At 44.1% G+C, this 23,362-nt stretch overlaps 1 protein-coding gene and 1 long non-coding RNA gene across 2 annotated transcripts; one reads left to right on the top strand and one right to left on the bottom strand.

Annotated features, from left to right (window-relative positions):
* Positions 1-1,796: 1,796 nt before the first annotated feature.
* Positions 1,797-14,168, top strand: TAGLN3 (transgelin 3). Its single transcript, XM_084841691.1, has 5 exons — positions 1,797-1,871; positions 2,496-2,677; positions 3,729-3,903; positions 10,192-10,294; positions 13,339-14,168. The coding sequence occupies exons 1-5, from the start codon at positions 1,850-1,852 to the stop codon at positions 13,478-13,480; spliced, it is 624 nt and encodes a 207-aa protein (XP_084697817.1). The 5' UTR covers positions 1,797-1,849; the 3' UTR covers positions 13,481-14,168.
* On the bottom strand, positions 13,239-19,005 carry LOC146349714 (uncharacterized). The gene is made up of 4 exons (XR_014788815.1): positions 17,984-19,005; positions 15,698-15,776; positions 14,331-14,471; positions 13,239-13,529 (listed from the first exon to the last, which is right to left on the bottom strand). It is a non-coding gene; the product is annotated as an uncharacterized LOC146349714 (long non-coding RNA).
* Between the last annotated feature and the right edge of the window lie 4,357 nt (positions 19,006-23,362).

A 23,362-nucleotide genomic window follows, 5' to 3' on the forward strand; every position in this document is an offset into this window, starting at 1 on the left:
AACCATTCAAACATTATTCCCTTCAATCTGGAGTGGCCAGCGATACATCCACATGTGGGCTCTATCAGCAAGTACCCTTGAAAGAGGCATGTGCTTTTCAAAGGAGGTGTTGTTGCAATGCCACAAATGAGCAGGACAGAAATAGTTCTCAGAACTGCCAACATTTATTGATGCCCAACATGGTTCAGAAAATCAAATTTCTTTCCTCAAGGGCAATCTAAAAACAATAATGAAAATGCATATGAAAATACATTTTTAAACATGGTAGTTTTTCATTTTTTGAGATGTATGTTTACATTTCTTTTCTTGCATTTTCATAATCATTTTTAGATTGCCCCTGAGGAAAGACATTTTGTTTTCCAAAAATGCATCAGGCCTCAATAAATTTTGGCACTTCTGTTCATTTGTTCCATTTGGTGCCTTTCTCCTTCAGTTTCTTGATGTAATGCTAGCATGCAAGTAGTAGAAGGATGGCTGCAGCCAGCAACTGCACTGTCACATCTCCCAACCCTTGGCCTTTTCAGGGTACAGGAGAAGACTCTGATGAAGATGAAGATGAGACTGTTCTTCCAGGCAAAGGTCAGTCAGTCCTGTATTTAGGCCCCCTTTGCCAGAAGACCCAGCCTTCCCATCATCTTCTAAGTCAGAGGATGAACCCCCAGCAAAACCTCCATCTCCCTTGCCTTGAGAAGTCTGAGAAAACAGAATCAGGTGAGGAACAGTCCAGTCAACTCCTCCACAGCAGGTGGAACTAACCACACTACAGATTGTGGCTGCCTTCATAAAGCTTCAGTTGGCTGTAGCTTGCTGCTGAGACAACATTCTCCTGTGTTTCTAGTAGGAGAGAGCTTGCACTACCAAAGCTCAGTCTGAGCTATCCATGGTCCTGTTTCAGCTGCGCTTTACACAAGAGGGCTTCTGCTTTTATCTAGCTTGCTGTGCTTGATGCACTTAGCTTGGGTGGACTCTATTTAATTCATTAGTATTGTAACTGTTTTATTTCCAATGAGATATGCTTATGGGATCTTCTACCACAGGTGCCAAAGTAACTTGACCAGGCTCAGGTAGGTAGCTGCCTTATACTGAGTCAGACCATTGGTCCGTCTTAGCACTGACTGGCAGCTGCTCTCCAGAGTTTCAGGCAGGAACTTTTCCAGTCCTACCTGGAGAGGCCAGAGATCAAACTGGGGACCTTCTGCATGCAAAGCAGGTGCTCTGCCCCTGAGCCATGGCCCTTTCCCACTACGCATTGTGACTGGGTGTGGGAGGCACTTGCTATTCTGCCCCAGCCAGCAAAATGTCTTGGCTGGGCCCCAAGAATGACCATCTTTATATCCCAAACAATGCAACTTTGCTTGCTAAATGCAACTCAGCATATCACTACTCTGCCTTAGCCAGGATTTGAAAAGTTCTAGAGCTTAAAAATTTGAAATGTTCTTTTCAGCTCTGCATTGCAGGGTTATCGCCTTGGAAGTTGTGAGGAACTCTATAAACTCACCCTTTACTGAGAGAGAGAGAGAGAGAGAGAGAGGAGAGAGAAAGAGAGAGAGAGAGAGATATTCCGTGTTAGCATCTTAAGCTATCCCTCTTCCCAAGCCTACAGGAGACCACCCCCACTCCACCCCTCCACATGGTGCATTTTCTCCATTTTCTGCAGTTGCCCAGGCTCACGTTTGTCTTGAGTTAAAAGAAAATAACAGCAGTGGATGTAATCCTGGGAGTATATTTAACAGCTATCATCTTGGGTGCTATGACAACAGCTGCAGCATAAGAACAGGACCACAGCTTGAAAGGCAAGAACTGACAGCAGCAGAAGCGTGTGCAGAGGAGCGGGCTGCAACTGATTGAGATGAATAAGACTCCTTCGCTGGGTATGACAGAGTAGGAGGGCCTCTTTAATAGCTCTTAGCAACGCCCCTGCTTTGACCCTCCTCATCTGTGAGGAAAACCAAATCAATACACCCTTCTTCAAATCACGATGCTCCCACAGCAGCCGTGCCAGGAACAGCAGAGTGCTGCAGCAGCTTCCGTCTCTTCTTAAATTTTACCAACATTTCTCGCTTCGATGGTATCTGCAGTTCCGGACCTAGATCACTGCTGAAAAGACCTTCACCTGCGTCACTGAAAAGATCTTCTAAGTTATCCTGTATTAGACCCTTTTTGTTCTTTTCTTTAAAAAAAAATCCCTTTGGATTTGCTAACAGTTGCAATGTTAATCTGAAATGCTTGCATCTCTTCCTAGCAACAACAGAAATGTCGTTAGCAACCTCTGCTAAGCTTTGATGTTTTTATATATACCCTTAAAATATTTGGCATGGCAGTAGGAGACAATGTTTGATGTCCTTGTGATGTTTACTAGATTTTTTTGAAACACATTTGGAATTCTTTAGACTCCATTTCCAGGATGTTCTGAACAGATGCTCAGTAAAAGATGCTCGATCATTCGAGTCTCTTGCAAATTAAATGAAGTAGTGCATGTGTTTTTTTCTTCCTAGAGATGGCCAACAGAGGACCAAGCTATGGCTTAAGCCGAGAAGTCCAGGAGAAGATTGAACAGAAATATGACCCAGAACTGGAGAGTCGACTGGTGGACTGGATTATTATACAATGTGGTGAAAATATAGAACAGCCGCCTCCCGGAAGGCAACATTTTCAGAAATGGTTAATGGATGGAACAGTAAGTGATAGTTTGATGTTATGTCTGTAATAGTAACATTTGTGTACAATAACATTTGCTGCTAAACTTTTACTATCCACAGTTACCTTGGTCAACACTAATCAGTTCATTGTACTCTGCTTTGACCACATGACTTGGACATAAGTCCTGTAGAAATCATTAGGTAAAGAAGTAATGTTTTAGAACTGAAATATAATCTCATATTGTACCAACAGTGTTGTTGTTGCTATTGTTATTATTTCAATTTCTAAATTACCTTTCTCTATGTAGAAGAACCCAATAGAATAATGAAAATGTTGAAATCAATTGCTTATTATAATTAAGAGGCTTTAGAACAAGTAGTGAACATATGTGTATAGAGACAGATGGAAGGATGATTATATAATATAGTAACTATAGATTACTTCTTTGACAATGACAACAGATTTGCTTTTTTAAGCTGAGCTTTTAAATACCAGGCTTATCTTCTTTAAAAACGAGATCGTGCTTTTTGTTTTGTTTTTAAGAAAGAATCGTGCTTATGTCACAGTCCTGATCTGTTTTTGTAAAGAACAAACACTCTGATGCCTTTAAATGACAGTTGGTTCATTTATTGAATAAGCACAAACATGCTATCATTTGCATGGAAGATGTAAGACTTGGCAAATTATTGAGCCTATGCCATTGTGTGTTTTAACAGCATACAAATTGATAGCACTTACAGTTGGGCTCAGACTACATTTTGCTCTCCCACGCAACTGTCCATTGTTATATAACCTTTAGCAAATGATTTGATTTTGTCTGCTTGAGTACATCCATGCATATTTGGTCCAGCTGTGGAAATGGAAGCTTTGGCTAGCATTTTTAACGTGTTCACTTTTAACACGTTCAGAATTATTCTCGACTGTATACATTTCTGTTGTTGTTTTATTTTATTTTTTAAAAAATCCTCTATGCATGGCATTAGAGCACCCACATCGTAAATTAAGTTACGCATACATATTGTCTTTAGTCGGGTGGAACTAATTGATTTTTGTCCTTTTCAATTCTGCTTCTATCTTTAATCTCCCAGCTGCTGAGCAAGTTAATAAACAATTTACACCCCAAGGGAAAAGAACCCATTCCAAAGATCACAGAATCAAAGATGGCTTTCAAGCAAATGGAGCAAATTTCTCAGTTCTTGAAAGCTGCAGAAATCTATGGAGTACGAACAACAGATATTTTCCAGACAGTGGATTTATGGGAAGGTACACTTATCTGCATATATATATCTATATATCTATATATGAATATGAGCTTTACTGAAGTGATAGTTGCCTTCATACTTAGGTGGATGTTAGTCATGCATTTCTCTAAGGAAAAATAAATCCCTAATGTTATTATCTTTCTCTCCTATTTGCATTGTCGCTCTACCATGTTATTCCCCGTGGCTTGTTACCTTCTCTAAGAGATGTATATTATTCCAGGACTTAATGGAATCTTTTCTGCTAATACATAATTGAAAGATATATCAGTTTGACAGAAACACACAAAATCTAAGAAAATGATAGGTTTACATAGCTGTTTCAGCGCAAATAGTAAACTGTGGTTGTATGAAAATTACTAATTCCCAGAAACAGTGGCCATTCTAATGCTGGGGGAGGACCCATGGGGGTGGGGTGGAACTTGGTGATAGTAACTTAAAAATGGCAAACCTTTGGATTGGTTTGGGCTTGGACTAGGCAGCAAATCTATATGGCCTTGCTCCACCCCTGGAGATGGAGCATTACACAGCTAGCATCTTGGCTAAACATAGTGTGTTTCTTCTGGCTTTCTTCATAGGATTTACTTTCCAGACCTTCTATCATCTTTGTTGACCCCCTTCCCTCCAAATTATTTCCAGCTTGCATCTTAATTACTTGTGCATGCTCTTCCTGAAATAAAGAACACCCATTGATTTTATGCCACTGTTATGTGCTGGAATAAAGCAGATTCCATGAATTACATGGAATGGAGGATAAGGACATCAGTGGCTACTGGTTATGATGGCTATATATTAACTCCAGTATCCAAGACAGTATGTCTCTGAATACCAGTTGCTGGAGGCCAAGTGTCTTACTTTACAGAGAACGGTCCTCTATTTGCTCTCAAAGGACAGTTCTCTATTTGAAGGTGCCTCTGTTTGATGGGCTATCCAGTCCAAGTCCATATTAAAGATAAAGGATCATAAGAAGGGAGAGCAGGCATCTGGACAGCAGACTGAGCAGGCAGCTGGTCACAGTCTTCCCACTATGGGGAGATATAGTGTATTTCAATAATTATTTCTAAATGGTCATCTGTACATACAAACTAGCATATACAAATATTATGCAAATTGCTGCCCTCTTTTGTCCTCTTTCTTTGGGGATTCATTTCCTCTTTTTAGTTCATGTGTAAATGACAGGAGAACATGACAGGAGGATTATAATTGTCCTCAGGTCCTGCTTGTAGGCTTCCCATAGGCATTTGGTTGGCCACTGTGTGAGCAAAATGTTGGACTAGATAGGCCTTTGATCTGCTCCAGCATGGCTTTTCTTATGTCACTCCGTAATGTCAGGGGAGATGTGGTAATTTGAATGGAGGCCTAAACATTCATACCCACTCTGGAAACATCCACTGGCAGTGCCAAACGATGGGCCTTCTTCTGATTTGGCAACTAGCCATCTTCCTAGCTTTAGTAAACCTTTATCGTCAGTCATGTTGAATGACATGCATGAGGGTTGAAGCTGTCTACCAAAGAGAATGGGAAAGGAGAAGAGTTTAAGAAGAGTTCTTTCTGACACTTCAAGGTTTGTTTTGAATTTTGGGTTGAGGAACAGGTGACCATTCAGAGGACTTTGTCATTTATCTGGCATTGGTTCTTATATGGACTTATATGGGCTGGTTTTCTCAGTACAAGTCTGCAGCATCTTTTTGTTTTCATCATCTGGTTCAACAGCTAAATGATATATCCTTTCCTCTCCACTTTTGATTTGGTTTCCTGATTCAGCTTTTTTTTCTCTTTAAGAACAAAAGTTAGGGCTCATTCATGTGATGCTTTTAATCCACTCTACAGTGAATTGTTCCACACATCCTGCACTGGATATCTGTGTACATCTTCCAGAAAAGTAGCTATGTTAAAACCCTTTTCATGCATGGCATTTTTCTCGCATGGAGTTAATCTCCATGTAGGACAAAGCATGTGTACAGCAGCTGTCCAATCTGTGTACATGAGTCAAAATAAATGCTTGCACACTCGCGCGCACACACACACACACACACACACTATATGAAAACAAATAATTTCTTGCAACCAATGTCGTTATTTTTCTTCAGTTCTGATTGTTTTCTGTTTCTTCATCTCGTGAAGCAACGTGCACAGCTTCTGTATCCCCCTTTATGCTCATGTTGTATTTTTAAAATTAGATTATGAGCCTGCAGGCTCATCTAATGCATTCACAGTGCCTTTTGTATCTGAGGTTCTTTTATAGATATGAAATGACGATGGCTAGGAAGGAGTGAGAGAGCTGCAGCTAAAAGCCCTGCCTGCAGGATGTGGCTGTGGGCTCTGAGGAGCGAAGGACAAAGCAGTCTCTGCTTTCCGGCACTGAGGTCATTTCCCCTTTGCCTTCATGGGACAAGTTAGGCAGGAAGGAGGCTCCAGTAATCCTCACTGTAAAACAAGAGCTCATAATGCCAATTCCTCCCTAGAGGGAATGCTTCAGATGCTGGTCAAGAAATGTGACTTTTATCCTCAAACTTATGAAATTCTATTTACTATGGAAGCTTATAGCAGAACGTATCTATCGATCCATCCTTAGTTGGTCTGGAATGTCTGAGTTCCTGGATTATACTGAGATCACCTACTTGGATAGCCATTTTCAAACCTCTGAAGTGTTCGCCATTCACTCTAGCAGGGAGGGGAATGTCCCGCAATGCCTCCTTGGATTCCCCCTGGACGAATCCCTGCTCTTACCCTGATCTGTGAGGGTAGATGGCGGCGGGGATTCCCCTGCAGGTGGCTCCGGCAAGCCAGGCCCCCCTGTGCGGGCATGCAGGGGCAGGTGCTGGGCACTCAGCTGGGTCCTGCACAGCTGCTCCTACCAGCCCTGGCTGAGTCTGTGTGCTGTGTGCTGCCCCCTTGAGGACGGTGCTCAGTGCACGAAGCCAGAGACGCACCTGAGCTGCACCTTCTCCCATGGGGCAGGGTGCTGTGCAGGCAAAGCAGCCCTGATCAAGGAGGCCGCTGGAGCACTCTCACAGCCAGTGGAGGCTGGTGGCGCCGATGTCAGTGGGGCGGTGAATCCGCTCTGGGTTTCGGTCAGAACCAGTCAGAACTCTGAAGGAGCTCTCCAAGGTGTGAAGCATTCCCATGCTTCAGTTTGAGGGCTGAGACAAAGAGATAATGGCTTGCTTAAGGCCACCTAGCGAGTTCAGGACTGAGGGGAGGCATGAGCAAAAGAGGCCTCACCAGCTCATTGCTCAGACTCCCAAGGGGCAGTTCCATCCATTGCGCCCTCGATGACTGGAAGCCCCCCAACTCTGGGGCTTCCAGTCATCCAATGCAGGGCAGGAGCAGCAGCACAGATTATCTTTGCCTCCCCATCCTCCTGCCCTGCATTTTACACTATATGGGCTTTTTTTTTCCTGTCAGGCTGGGGCACTTCAGAGGGAAAGGGAAGGAGAACGTTTCCTATCCTGGCCACTCTGGTCTCCTCCCCTCCCAACCCACTGGAATGCCCCCCCCCACATCCATTTTCCGACCTTGGAGGCCAGCCGGTGTGGTTCGTTCCACCCCCGCTGTGAGGGGGAGGGGAGGCAGATCTCCAACTCCCCTTCTGAGGTCGGAGCTCTGTCTCTGACCTCAGAGGGGGCATCCCCCTGATCCTGTGGCCCCTCAGACAATGTCTAGGGGCCCTAGGATTGCACCCTTAGCCACTAAGACTTCCCCAACCTGGTGTCCCTCTAGATCTGTTGGACTGCAACACCCATCGTTCCCAGCCAGCATGGACATTGACCATGCCGGCTGGGAATGATGGGAGTTGCAGCTCAACACATTTGGAGGGGCAACAGGTCGGGGGAGGCTGCACCACACTTATTTATTTATTCATTACATTTATACCCCACCTTTCTTCCACTGTGGAACTCAAGGTGGCTACATGTTGTTCCCAGGTGGTCCCCCCTCCAAGCACTGACCAGACCCAGACCTGCTTAGCTTCAGCGAGGCAGGTGCCTCATGTGCCCTCAGACTATGACCTGGGACCCAGTTACCCCAGGCATCTCAACGGATGCCCTTTAGAAAAACATCCTTTACTCCATGACTGCTCTGTAGGAATTAATGGGTGTTATTTATTTATTTATTTATTTATTTCAGTGGCTCAGGGTTACTGGTCCCCACACCTCTCTTTTAATGTTCTTTTAATTCTTTGAGGCAGCTTGGACAATCATTTAATCACTCTGCCTTTGTTAAACAAGTATAGTCAAGCTGACTTACTTTATGCATCTGCTGAGAAGATTAATGAATTGAACCATGTTTCTGACACTCACCAGTATGAAAACAGTGTTAGGCCATTTTCACAATAGATGTAGCCTCTTCCCTCTGCAGCAACTCCAGCCGTGAGTCTAGCCCACCTCATGGTCTGCTGTATGGCTTTCAGTATTGGGCTACCATTTTAGACTTGGAGGTTAAGTGGGGGAATGCCTCAGAGTTCACTGTTTGTCTGCCAAGGCTGGGCGCTGTAATTGGCTACATCTGAGCTTTGCATGGGACAGTGCTTTTGTTAAAGCAGCTGATGAAAGATTGTCTTGTTGTTAAGGTATAGCAGGGTGCTCAAAGAATGACTGAGAGTCTAACTCAGGAGGGAGGCAAGGAAGAGATGCGCAACAGCCCAGGGGTCTCTGTGGTAGTGGAAGGGCAGTGAGTTCACTGGGCCTGGAGTAGGGTAGCCACTTATGAATTGTCGAAAATGAGAAAATGTATTGCCATAAAAGAGAACAAAAGAGGATACTGTTTTGCTTAAAATTTGCATGTGCAACTTTAAATATATACTGCAAGGTTAGAAATAATTATAATTTCAATAGAAACACAGTACATCTCACCATAGTGTGAAGGATTGTGAGCTTTTCTACACAAAACCTTTATTGGGCGCTCGTTATTCCTTACTCACAGTTGTTTACAGGTTCTTTAGATGATATCATGATCCTCCAGTTTTGCTTCTGTTTTCTAAGAGCACTTCACCAGGGTTTGTTTTTTCTCAGAGTGGGGAAAATGGGCTACTATTTCTGAAAGCAAAAGAAAAGGTAGTTTCCTACTTGTGTATTTGCGCTATTCTGTTATAGCACAGCGCGACTTAGAGGTTATGTAGCGGAAAAGCAGGAAAGGAAAAGCTCTTTGTGCAGAGCTCTGATCTCAGTCCTGCAACAAAACCAAAAGTAGATACTGCGATTAATAAAAAAGGTAAAGGTGTCCCCAACCAGTCGTGTCCGACTCTAAGGTGCGGTGCTCATCCCCGTTTCTAAGCCGAAGAGCCAGCGCTGTCCGAAGACGCTTCCGTGGTCATGTGGCCGGCATGACTGTACACCGAGGTGCACGGAACGCTGTTACCTTTCCCGCCGAGGCGGTACCTATTTATCTACTTGCAATTTCTTGCTTTCGAACTGCTAGGTTGGCAGGAGCTGGGACTGAAGACGGGAGCTCACTCCGTCACGCAGCACTCGGGTCTCGAACTGCTGACCTGCCGACCTTCCAGTCTGCAGTTCAGCGTCTTAACCACTAAGCCACCGCGGCCCCTTACTGCGATTAATAGCCTGATGGAAAAAAGCTTTGTGACCAGGTGACCTGTGTGCCTTCCTCTTCAGTCTGCTCTCCCAGTGCTAACTGTTGATGGGCAACAGTTCTTATAACAGTTCATCTGCTATAAACTGGAACTGGGCAGGACAGCCCTTCAAAAAGAAGACACGTTCGAACAGAGGATGGTCCTCTGTCAGACCTTTAAATAAAGTACTTTCCTCTGTAAAAGGGGACACACAGCCACTGAGCTATGTTGTGAGGCATGAGCAGGGAAGGCCTAGGACTGGGCCTTAAGGATGTAGGTTATAGGGCATGCTGAGAGGTGTAGCACAGAATGTATTTATTTATGCATTTATATCCTGCCTTTCCACCCAAAATGGCACCTAAGGAACAGGTAGGCCTGGACCTCAGCAGTCATAGCTTTGGAAATAGAAAGCCACGACTATAGAAATCAATGAAAGGCGAGGTTTCCAAAATGTCTAGGGCCATCCTCTCCTCCTGACCTCTTGGACTAGCTTCAGTAGCACAGAAAATGTAGCCTGCTCTGGCATGACTCCAGCCCAAGCCACGAAGCACTTTGCAAGGTGAAAAGAACTGTTGGGAACCCCTGATAGCACCCACGAGACCAGAAGAGAAGCAGAAAACATAAGGTGGTAATAAAGCCTTGGGGATTTTGAGAGTAAACTGGTGTCTACAGTATTGCTGGAAATGCCACCCAGCAGTAAAGAATGTCTCTCTTCCGGCTTAGGGAAGGACATGGCTGCGGTTCAAAGAACCTTAATGGCTTTGGGCAGCGAAGCCATCACAAGGGATGATGGATGTTACAGAGGGGATCCATCCTGGTTTCACAGGTAAGGATCTCTCTATTTCGCTATTAGACTAAAACATTGGTCTTATTCTTTAGACTTAAGGGTTTTATATTATGTTATGAACTTGAGCACGCTCCGGGAGAGAGCGCAGGACAGGAAGGCCTGGCGTGCTATGGTCCATGGGGTCACGAAGAGTCGGACATGACTGAACGACTGAACAACAACAACAACATTATGTTTTACTATGTTGTTGCATTTTATGGTTTTAAGTTTTGCTTTGTGAACCATCTAGAGAGCTTTGGCTATTGGGTGGAATGGAAATATAATAAATAAGTATTCCCTGGATGCCCTGGGGTCATGTTTCAGACATAGATTAAAGATGCAATCCTATGTGTGTTTAGACAGAAAGAAGTCCTACAATTTCCAACATTTCCCAGCCAGATATGCTGGCTGGGGAATGCTGGGAGTTGTAGGACTTTTTTTTCTGTCTAAACATGCGTAGGATTGTGCCCTAAATCTGTAATTTTAACAAGCCCCTAGCATTCACTGAATTCATATCACCAGTGTTCACACAAAAGTGGTCTTTGAAAAGCCACCTGGCATATTTTCTAACATTTCCTTGTTGCCCTGGAGCAGGAATGGGGAATGTGTGGCCCTCCAGGTGTCGTAAGCGCTCCCATGAGCCCTAGCCAGCATAGCCAGTGATGAGGGATGATGGGATCTTCAGCCAAGCAACATCTGGAGGGGCACATGTCCCCCATCCCTGTCCTGGAGGATCTCTTTCAAGGTTTTAAGCAATGACTTAACCTCTCTGGGAGGTTCTGCAAGGCCCAGAGGCCCCTTCCCAGATACATTCAAAGTGAAATGACAAACAAGCAGTATCGCTTAAGAGCATTTGTTTTGATTATTTCCTTTTTGTATCTCACAATAACTGTAAAATGTACTAGAAGATATGGTTCCAATGACCTACATGGAACACCCCTGTTTTGGATGGTGTGTGTGTGTGTGTGGGGGGGGGGGGTTGAAGCAAAGGAATTTTTGCCAAAGATGCTCCTGAGGAATAAATTGCACTGGATCTGAAAAGCAAGAGAAGACAGGAGGAGAAAAGGAGAAAGTGTCCTTCCCCGAGCTTCCTGAATGATATGCCATCTTCCTATGAACCATCATGTGCTCAGATGCCTGGATTAATTGACTCCAGTATGTTCATTTTTCTGATATCATCATCAAGTTGGAAGGGACCTCAGAGATCTTCTAGTCCAGCCTTCTTCTGATGCAGGAAATCCATGGCTACAACATCCCTGGTGGGTGGAGTGCTCTAAATTAGAATAGAAGGTACATTCTTGAGGAAAATCAGCTGCTTGTGCTAGCGGAGCATGATTATGAATGAAAATTACTTAGCTGACCTAGAGACTACACATCTCTGCAGCCATTTAATGTGAGAGAGGAAGTAGCAAGCAGAGAGAAGATTTATGACCCTACTCCTAATATTCTCTCAGGTAGACCTGCACAGATTTGGCGCAGAAGGTATATAGACTCTTTTCAAAGGGCCTTTCCAAGCAGTCAGTCAAAGCATGTGTCCACTGCATTTTTAAACCTTGGCTTAAAACGCTCACCAGTCACTTTTCAGTATCAAAAATGCAATATCATGTCTGCACTTAACCAGCTAAGGAAAGGACCCTTGCTAGTGGCCAAATACCCTCAGGATTCCACCTCACCCTTTCATCTGATTGGATCTGTGCCCTGGTGCCGAAGATGAGGAGTGTTCAGCATCCAAATAATAATGATAATAATAACAACAGCAACAATAATAAACACATTTTAAATATCATGAAATGCTGGATCATAGCTGCAGTGGAATTCTGGAATTCCATCTTGCACATTCTTTCCCTAATCTAGCAGATCATTTGGGCATCCACTTAAGTGTTTTGCTGGATGGTGGCCACATTGCTTAAGACCTCGGCCACTGGAAAAGCATTATATTGATTTGGCTATGCTAAAAGAGCATTTTTCCCCTCTCTTTTTTGTTGGTATGGCTAATGCATCAACAGCAACATTCCAAGGTGATCGGGTTTACTTATATCTAGGATGGCTGGTTAGGGGGGAGCAGAATTTGTCTAGTACAACTTGTACAAGTGTGTATTTGACAAGGGTCTGGATGGTTTGTTCATTGGTAGCCTTTGAATGAGAAGCTATGATACTTACCTTTATTCTGAGATGGAGCTGAGCCAAAATTTTTGAAAATTTCTTTTTTCACCATTTGTTGGGTCAGGGCAAAACAACAGCCCCCCCCCCCACTATTCCCCCCCCCCCCGATCATAGGATGGAAGAAGAATTTTCTCTGAAATGTCATGGATTGTGGTTGCTGCTTTACCTTGTTTAACCATATGTGATGGCTGAGGGTTTTCTCTTATTTTCTTGCATTTAAAACTTTCTTTAAAGAAGCCCTGCACTGGGTGAGGCTGCCTCTGTAGATTCCAACCACCTGCTCTTCCCAGGATGGCTTGGAAATGACGCCACATTATGTTGCACTGTGTTGCTTCCAAGGCATTCTGGGAAGTGCAGCTGTCAGGAAGTTGTAGACAAAGTCTTGTGCCACTGTGAGTGGCATGGCACTTTTTTCAAAGTTTTTCTTTTTTTCTTTTAAAGCAAGGAATGTCTTCTTTTTAAAGAAAACCCTTGGCCGTCTTGTAAGATTACATAAAATAAGTGGCAATTCCCTTGAAAATGTGGGCAAAATATCTCTTTCCCCAACCCCTCCCCCCAGTCAGTAGAAAATTGGCACCATTTTCACAGCGGAAAAATATTGTTGGGAAACTGGGCTAGGAAGAATTTAGGCTCAGCCATAATCTGAAATATATAAATGAGGTAAGAAATGAAAGTACAGAGCCAGTAAATTTGCAGATATATAGTGGTTTTGCCAATTTTCTTCTGTAATGAATTTCTCTCTCTCTCTCTCTAATCAAAATGGGAATTACTTGAAGTATTTATAACTTGAAATATTTATTCATTTATAACACTTCCAAGTTTATATAAGCACTCAAAGTGATGCACAATTTAAAATCCTAAATAAACATTCATCTTCACAGGAAAGCACAGAAGAACCGGCGAGGATTTTCAGAAGAGCAACTTCGTCAAGGACAGAATGTCATCGGCCTCCAAATGGGAAGTAACAAGGGAGCATCCCAGTCTGGGATGACAGGATACGGCATGCCAAGGCAGATCATATAGGTTGCTCGACCTTCCAAGACACACTCACACGCTCTATAGCATGGCCTGACTGGGAGAAAAAAAAACATAGCTAGTTAACGTTCATGCTAAAACCTGCTTCTAAGTTTTCCCTTCTAAGAATTTTGGATCTCTCTATTTTTTTTCCAGCTTTCTACCTAAAATATGGATCTGTGGGCTTCTTGCGTGCCACTTCACACAGCACGCTGGTGCCACTTGATGTTCATTGCCGAACTATGCAAAGACTGTTTTTCTGTATTTATTTGCAATTTGTTACCTTCTGTACTTGTGTCTTATTGAACTTGCTCTTGCACCTCAATGATCTTGTTCTCTGCTCAACTTATGAAATACTTTTGTCTTTGACAAAAACAAATAAAAAAATTGGGGGGGGGGAATCCGCAAAAAGATACTCTGTAGAGAAAGTAACACAAATAGTGATGCTTTCTTCGCAGCATAGCCATGTTCTAATTAATCGTTCTGAAAGGCAAGGAGAGAGAATATGTCTCAGAGTACTTGATGTGAGGACCAAGAGCAGTGATTCCTGCCTTGTCCTCTGAGAGGGGTTGTGATGCTGGTGAAGTTGGTTCTGATTTTTTTTGTTTTTAAATCTCCAGCTCCAACTGAGTGTCAGCTTTGCGTAGGAGAAATGAATGAGCTTGTCCCATTACAGTAAACGAATTTAGAACCACAGAGTTTATTTATTTGATTTGTAACCTGCCTTTCTACCAAGGAAATGGCACTCAAGGCCTAAATGGCCCCATCCTTATGCCATCAATTCCAGCCCCCTGCTCAGGGCAGGAATCCAGTTTCAAGCATCCCTGACAGATTGCTGTCCAGTCTCCACTTGAATTACCTCCAGCAATGAAGAGCCCATCACCTCCATAGGCAGTTGGTTCCATTGTCTGTGTGCTCCGGCTGTTAAGACGTTTTTCCTGAAGTTCAGTCGTCATCTGCCTTCCTGTAACTTAAGCCCATTATTTCATATTCTACGGTCCTGGATGATAGAGAACAGGTTATAGCCCTCTTCTGTGCAACAACCTTTTAGGTTCTTGAAAAGTGCTATCATATTCTCCCTCAGTTTTCTCGAGTCAAGGCTAAACTTATCCAGTTCCTTCAATCTTTCCTCATAGGACTTAGTTTCTAGTCCCTGATCATCTTTCTTGCCCTTCTCTGAGCTTGTTCCAAGTTTTAAGAAGGATTTAAATAGTGTGGTGCCCAAAGCACAGTATTAGTGGCATCTGATAGTCAAGAACGTAATTGGAAAAGCAAGAAGAAACACAGAACTTCCATTTTGTAAGAGGGTGCCAGACTATGGTCAACTAGCAAGCCTATTAAACAGGGAATTGATTTATTACATATGTATCTCACCCTTCATCCAAGGAGCTCAAAGTGGCATACATGGTTCTTTTTCCCCATTTTGTGCTCACAACAACACTTTGAGATAGATTAAGTTGAGAGAGGGTGACTGGCTCAACACCACCCAGTGAGCTTCACAGCTGAGGAGGGATTCAAACCCAGACCTCTCCGGCCCTAGTCCAACACTCTGACCACTACACCACAGTGCTGTTATATATATTTAGATGGATGGATTTCTAGTTTCTTATGTAACTTTGCCAATTGGGCCATGCGGTGGGGAAGCCAAAGAATTAGAAACATTTGGGAAACTCAGAAGATAAATAGGAACGGATGAATTTCTAAGACAGTTACAAAGACATTTCAGACTATACAACAAATCTCCCTTTCTGTTTGCAACTGCTCCTTTGGGAAAAGACTGTAGCTCAGGGGATGAGGGCATGCTTTGTGTGAAAAAGGTCCCAGGTTCAATCTTCAGCTTCTCCAGGTAGGGCTTAGAAAGACCCCTGTCTGAAACCCCACTGGAGAGCCACTCCCTATCAGTTCAGACCAGCTTTCCCCAACCTGGGCCCCCCTAGATATGTTGGACTACAACTCCCACAATCCCCCAGCCAACATGGCTGGCTGGGAGATTGTGGGAGTTGTCGTCCAACACATCTGGAGGGTGCCAGGTTGGGGAAAGCTTTGGTATAAGGCAGTTTCCTATGTTCCTAACCTGAATTTCACTTTGTACTTAATTAGAGTCATAGAACAGTAGGGTTGGAAGGGGCCTATAAGACCATCGAGTCCAACCCCCTGCTCAGTGCAGGAATCCAAGCCAAAACATAAGAAATTTCACAACCATATTTCACTTTTCAATATGCTTACCAAGTATGTTGCCCGTTCAAGGCCAAATCGTATGTTTTGGCCAGTGTTACCAGTTCAGAGCCTGGCAGCCAATTACTTTCTACAAACAAAAGGAACAATCTTAGTGTGAAAACAATTCAACTACATGCATTGTGTCAACTTTTAAAAACCTAATTTAAATCAAAGTCCACCCCAAACCACCCAGAGTGTGATAAGTTTATGGCATGCCAACCCCTATAGCATGCTCCCAAAATATCAAATTGCCTTTCACATCCCCAGTCAAATGGATTAGGTACTTTTCATATTAAAAATGTGTGTGTGTGTGTGTGTGTGTGTGTGTGTAGGGGTGAATATCAATGTGAAAATGAGTAAGACTTTCACTTGTAATTCCCTGCCTATCACATGCCTCTTTAAAGTCAACTGAGTTCAGTTGTCATTGTTAGCTATTAAATAGAACAATAAAAACTTTACATTGAAATCAGACCACAGATACCTTTAAATACATTCAGACATTTGTAATACTGCCAATAGGATTCTGCTTAATAAACTCCACTTGTGACTTCGATAACACCAGTAAAAACATAGCACCTTTTCTCATCCTTAAACCACCATTAAAAAGGGCAAGAAATCCTATCATTTCAAGGACAGAACACTTAGAACGTCGGAGAGATTAAAGGGCTATAGGATCCATTGTCCGGGTGCTCCTCCACTGTACCACCTACGGTTCTGTCCCATTTCAGACCTTCTCTGATGGCTGAGTGTTGTGCTGATGTTTCTCTCATAGTGGTGGTGCTTCTGGCATTCCACTGGTGTTGTGGGACTTCCACCAGATCTTTAGTATAAGGTAGGAGTGGGGAACCTCTTCCAGCCCGACGGCCAAATCCCAGTTTGGAGAAGCTCTCGGGGCTTTGCGTTCCTTATTTTGGCACGTCTAGTCTATGTAAATATTTATGTAGACTCCGGCGAAAATAAGGGGAACGCAAATAGCATATTTGCGTTCCCCTTATTTTCGCCGTAGTCTATGTAAATGTTTACGTAGACTAGACGTGTCAAAATAAGGAACGCAAAATAAGAAACGCAAATGGTGGTGCCCATGGGCACCGCCATTTGCGTACGCGCGTTTTGTTTTTGTTTTTGTTTTACACAGCCATGATAGGCTAAATAAACATTTACGTAGCCTATCATGGCTGACTGCAGGGACACAAACGGCGTCGGCTATGGCCGCCGCCATTTACCTCCCGGCCGGCCAGGATTCGGGGGTGGAGGGACGGAGCCCCTCCCCCCTGGCCAGAATTTCGGGGGGGAGGGATGGAGCGCCTCCCCCCCGGGCAGAATTTCGGGGGGAGGGACGGAGCGCCTCCCCCCCACCGCAAATAAAATTTCGTTCAAGGTAAGTGACTTTCGTACATCCCTACTCGGGGGACGCATTCCAGTGGTGGGCGGGGCCAAAAACAAAGGGGTGGGGCCAAAACCACAAAAATATGCCAGAATCTTGCAGCTTAAGGGTGCAGTCCTATGAGTTGCACCTTCATGAGACGGAAGCCTCCGAACCTGGAGGCTTCCATGTATCCAGTGCCTTGCCGGGATGAAGCCAACAGGGCGGGAGGAATGGCAGAGGCAATCTTTGCCTCCCCATCCTCCAATCACTGTGGGTTTTTTGCTAGATTGCTTTTTTAGCCCTTCTAGCAACAGTTCTCCAGACAGGAAGGGAAGGAGGCTGGAAGAGGCTCAGGATAACTCAAATCCTGGCCTCTCCAGTCTCATAGAATCATAGAATCATCCCCTCCCCCCAGGTCAATTTCCTGAACTTGGAGTTCAGCCAGCACAGTTCTTTCCCCACCGGTTGCAGGGGAGTGCTGTCTCCCACCTCGGAGGGTGGAACCCCACTAGCCTATGACTCCACACAGACAATGTCTAAGGGCCATAGGATTGCTCCCTCAAAACCTTACTGCCAGTAACCAAGCCTTAGGAGAGGCATTTTAACCTTTTAGAATGGGGAAAAAAACTGCACAAAAGCTGGGAAACCACCCAATGATTGGTGGTTGGGGGAAAGGGTGTTGGGCCAGGGAAAGGGGGTGTTCATCTGGGGAACCTCAAAGGGCCAGATTTGGCCACCAGGCCTGAGGTTCCCCACCCCTGGGATAGGCTTTATCCCCTTTCTAAACCCCACATTTTATTCACCTCACTCACACATGGCCTAGATGATGACACATACTAAGCTGACGCAAATCACATGATCTTAGCCCTCCAATTTAGCTGCAGTCAGAGGATGTTCTCCAGCAAACACAAGCAGTTACGTCTTCCTACCTTTGGCTTGGTCTTCTCTCAGCTGTAATTATCATAGGCAGGAAATATAATAAGCAGAAATCCAGCATATCCAGTCCTATTAAATCAGTGCTCAGGGACATTAGCACAGTACAATGTAATAAGAAGCATTAACTGACAAGGAGAAGGAAGAAGACAAGGAAGAGGAGATGCAGTGGCAGCTCTGTACGGTGAGAATATGTTCATTAGCAAATGTGATTAGTTTGGCATGAAATATTTCAGTTGTTCCTATCACCCGCTGCTGCTAAATGAGCAAGAGAAATGGTGTTAGAACAATCATCTCCAGGCCTTTTTTCATTCACCGCACAGCAGCTCTTCCCCATTCCATCTTTCAAGCACACACTCTAGCCCCAGGAGGTTTGTGAGGGCCTGGCTGTTGAGATATTCAATTCTCCTCCCTTACATTTCAGCTTTAGAGCTTTTTTTAAGGTAATATGCAGAAAGAAGCCCACTGAAGAGGAGGAGGAGGAGAATTTCATTTATATGCCACTTGTTTTCCTCTTGCAAGTAATCCAAAATAGATCCTCTTCTCCATGCTATCCTCACAACAACCTTGTGAGGTAAGTTAAGCTGCAAGTCAGTGACTGGCTGAAAGTCACCCAGTGAGCTTCATGGCTGATTTACTCCCAAGTACATTTGTATGGGAATACAATCTAAGTATCTACAGAGATATAAAGAAAAGCGTTCAGGTAGCTTTCTATTGAATTGCTCACTAAGATGTAAACATGCTGCCATCTTTCAGTGTTGGCCAAGGAGTGCAAAGGAAGCCAGGGTAACTGGAAAGCCCTAGACTCTTAGTGCACCTCCAGACAACAGTTTTACTGAGTAATTGTCCTGCCTCATTCTTGGAATTTTATAGGGGATGCAGAACACTTTATCTTCAATTTGTAACCCTCACGTGCTTTTCCACCATTTCTTCCATCTTTTTTTCTTATCAGAAAAATCAGTTGAGGAGGAAAAGACAGAAGAGCTAGACAACTGCTTTTGATTGCCAAGTTCTGCACCTAGGAAAAAGAAAGCAAATGCACAGTTACAAGATGGGGGATATGTGGCTCAACAACACTACAAGCGAGAAGGAACTTGGAATTGTTGTCGATCACAAGCTGAATATGAGCCAACAATGTGATGTGGCTGCAAAAAAGGCAAATGCTCTTTTGGGCTGCATTAATAGAAGCATAGCTTCTAAATCCCGGGAAGTACTAGTTCCCCTCTACTCAGCACTGGTTAGGCTGCATCTGGAGTACTGTGTCCAGTTCTGGGCGCCACACTTTAAGAAGGATGCAGACAAACTGGAGAGGGTTCAGAGGCGGGCAACAAAGATGATCAGGGGACTGGAAACAAAGCCCTGTGAAGAGAGACTGAAAGAACTGGGCATGTTTAGCCTTGAGAAGAGAAGACTGAGGGGAGATATGATAGCGCTCTTCAAGTACTTGAAAGGTTGTCACAGAGAGGAAGGCCAGGATCTCTTCTTGATCATCCCAGAGTGCAGGACACAGAATAATGGGCTCAAGATACAGGAAGCCAGATTCCGGCTGAACATCAGGAAAAACTTCCTGACTGTTAGAGCAATACGACAATGGAACCAATTACCTCGGGAGGTGGTGGGCTCTCCCACCCTGGAGGCGTTCAAGACAAGGCTGGACAGCCATTTGTCAGGGATGCTCTGACTTGGATTCCTGCATTGAGCAGGGGGTTGGACTCGATGGCCTTGTAGGCCCCTTCCAGCCCTACTATTCTATGATTCTAAGATTTGTAGTACTAGGAGCCCTCTGTCTAGAAGCACCATTATTCTTAAATCTTATTTTATTAATAATCTATAAAAGTACATTTATTACATCGTCATCATATTTAATACATTTAGGGCACAATCCTATGCATGTTTAGCCAGAAAAAAATCCTACAACTCTCAGCATTCTCCAGCCACTATGGCTGGCTGAGGAATGCTGGGAATTGTAGGACCTTTTCTGGCTAATCATGCATAGGATTGCACCCTTAAACATATTTGGCCAGCTTTATTTATTTATTACACATTCAGACTGCCCAATAACCAGAGTTCTTTATGTACTGGCTGTTCTGCAGTGATTCCCCACCTGCTTTGATCCCCTCGGCATAACACTTCTGGTTCCAGGTCTTTGTCTTATCGTTTTCCACATTTAGAATATCAAAAGGGAAAAAAATCCCTTGCAAGATAGCAGGATACCACTGTGGCCAAGCTGATTGGTTGTTGTTGATGGTTGTTGTTGTTGAACAATCAAACCATTGTTGATGGGTGAAGATTATATTGTCCATTGCCGTTTTTATTCTTTTAATTGGTGGTTGATTTTACTGAATTGCAATTCTCCATGGGTTCAATATAGAAAGAACAATAAGATAAAACGGAATCAGTCTTTCACTGAAGTTAGCACCTCTTCTTTTTTTCTTTTAATGGAAAAGGCTTCTGCCTTATTTATTTATATGCCTATTTTTTTTATCCCACCCAATAGCCAAAGCTCTCTTTAATAGCTGCATAATTTTAAAGGACTACTAGATGCATATCATCATCCACAGGCTTCAGTAACTGAAGTTCATTAAAGCAATAGCAATAAGACGGGCAATGTACATAGATACAAAGCTAAGCACAATTAAGGGCGCAATCCTATTCAGATAGGCAGCCATCTCTGAACTCAGAGGCGACCGCCTATCCAGTGCAGGGCAGGAGAACCACGGAGGGGATTGTTTCCTCCGCACTTCTCCTGCCCTGCATTTTCAGCTAGATAGCCGATTGCGGCTGTTTAGCCGCGGGAGGGCAGAGCGGGGAAAGAGGCTACTGTACAACACATTGGATGTGTCATACAGGCATTTCCACCCTCCCTGCCTCGGAAAGCCCTTGGGGAACGCCCCTTTTTGGCCACTCCACACTCCTCTTGTGAGCGGAAGTGCGGGGAGGTCAGTTCTCCAGGAACCGACCTCAGAGCAAAGGGCTCCAAGGTCAGTTCCCAGAAAACCAGTTATCCTATGTCCGTCTAGCCGCTGTCTAGACAGCCATAGGATTGCTCCCTGAATCTATAAAATACAATTAATACAAAAACAAAACAAAAAAGCAAAACTAAGAGCAGTCACTAAAATCATAGAATAGTAGGGCTGGAAGGGGCCCCACAAGACCATCGAGTCCAGCCCCCTGTTTAATGCAGGAATCCCAGTCAAGGAATCCCTGACAGATGGCTGTCCAGCCTCATCTTGAATGCCTCCAGTGTGGGAGAGCCCACTACCTCCCTAGGTCATTGGTTCCATTGTTGTATTGCTCTAACAGTCAGGATTTTTTTCCGGATGTTCAGAATCTGGCTTCCTGTAACTTGATCCCATTATTCCGTGTCCTGCATTCTGGGATGAGCGAGAAGAGATCCTGGCTTTCCTCTCTGTGACAACCTTTCAAGTACTTGAAGAGCGCTATCATATCTAACACAACATAAGACTAAAATGCCAAAAAGATTACTAAAAAATAAATATAAATAAATATAACGGAGATACAAACAGCTTTAAGATACAATGTGAAGATAAATCTGGGCAGTAAAGTATATAGCAAGTTAAAAGGCCTGAGAGAATAAAAGGGCCTTTGGCTGACACTGAAAAATCAACAGAGGAGGCATCAGGCAGAACTCTTTGCAGAGGGCCTTCCACAATTGGGTGGCTACCACAGTAAAGGCCTGCTTACAAATGTTTGGGAACTGTAGAAGCATCTCAGTCAGAATAACTGTTAGCGATTTTATCTGTGAAGTGCTTAGCAAACGTATCACAACAGACAGTTACAGTTCATAAGAACATAAGAAGAGCCATGCTGGAGCAGACCAAGGGTCCATCTAGTCCAGCATTCTGCTCATATGGTGGCTAACCAGCTGCCTGTGGGAAGTAGGACATGAGTGCTACAGCACCCTGCCGCCCACATTCCCCAGCAATTAGTGTATGTAGACATCCTGCCGCTGATATTGGAGGTGGCATATACCCATCAGGGCTAATAGCCATTCAACACGGCTGTTCTGAGAATCTACATGAAATGGAGTCTTTCTATTAAAACAAGATGGCTCTGCACAGATGTGCAGACAGTGAAGAATGGTGAAGAAGCAATGGTGGTGTTACTGCAGCCAATCCTCTGGTGAAACAGAACAGGTTTAGATGGAAAGCTGGCTTAGCTGGTCTGCCAGGTGATCAGGTACAGTAAAAATGTTGAGCTATGCGCTATGCATGTGTTTTGAGTAGGGATGTCAGAGAATTCCGCCACGGATCTCAATGAAGCTGAATGCCAGTGCATTCACACACACCCTGAAATCTGTGGCGGAACGAAGCCCCCTGCCCCACCACCCTGCGAAAGGCACGCGAAATGGAGCACTTACTTGGTGCCGTTCGTGCTGCTTTGTGAATGGCGGCTGCATCCGCGGCCGCCATTCGCTTCCCCATTTAGGCAGTGATAGGCCTGATAGACAGAGTGCCTGAGGAACTATGGACGGAGGTCTGTAACATTGTTCAGGAGGCAGCAACGAAATCCATCCCAAAGAAAAAGAAATGCAAGAAAACCAAGTGGCTGTCTGATGAGGCTTTACAAGTAGCTGAGGAAAGAAGGGAAGCAAAAAGCAAGGGAGAAAGGGGAAGATATATCCAACTGAATGCAGAGTTCCAGAGAATAGCAAGGAGAAACAAGAAGGCCTTCTAAAATGAACAATGCAAAGAAATTGAGGAAAACAACAGAATAGGAAAGACTAGAGATCTCTTCAAGAAAATCAGAGATATCAAGGGAAGGTTTTGTGCAAAGACGGGCATGATAAAGGACAAAGAAGGCAGGGACCTAACAGAAGCAGATGAGATTAAGAAGAGGTGGCAAGAATACACAGAACTATACAGGAAAGATCTGAATGTCCCTGATAGCCATGATAGTGCGGTCACTGAACTTGAGCCGGACATCCTAGAGAGTGAAGTCAAGTGGGCCTTAGGAAGCATTAGTAACAACAAAGCTAGCGGAGATGACAGTCTTCCAGCTGAGCTATTTAAAATCCTAAAAGATGATGCTGTTAAAGTGCTGCATTCAATATGCCAACAAATTTGGAACACTCAACAATGGCCGCAAGACTGGAAAAGGTCAGTTTACATTCCAATTCCAAAGAAGGGCAACGCCAAAGAGTGTTCAAACTACCGCACAAATGTGCTCATTTCACATGCCAGCAAGGTGATGCTCAAAATCCTACAAGCTAGGCTTCAGCAGTATGCGAACTGAGAACTACCGGAAGTACAAGCTGGGTTTCGAAGAGGCAGAGGAACTAGAGATCAAATCGCCAACATTGGCTGGATCATGGAGAAAGCAAGAGAATTCCAGAAAATCGTCTATTTCTGCTT

The sequence above is a fragment of the Heloderma suspectum genome, chromosome 3 (genome assembly GCF_057233095.1).
Source record: "Heloderma suspectum isolate Gila_16-S chromosome 3, 16-S_ref, whole genome shotgun sequence".
NCBI classification, from domain to species: Eukaryota; Metazoa; Chordata; class Lepidosauria; order Squamata; family Helodermatidae; genus Heloderma; species Heloderma suspectum.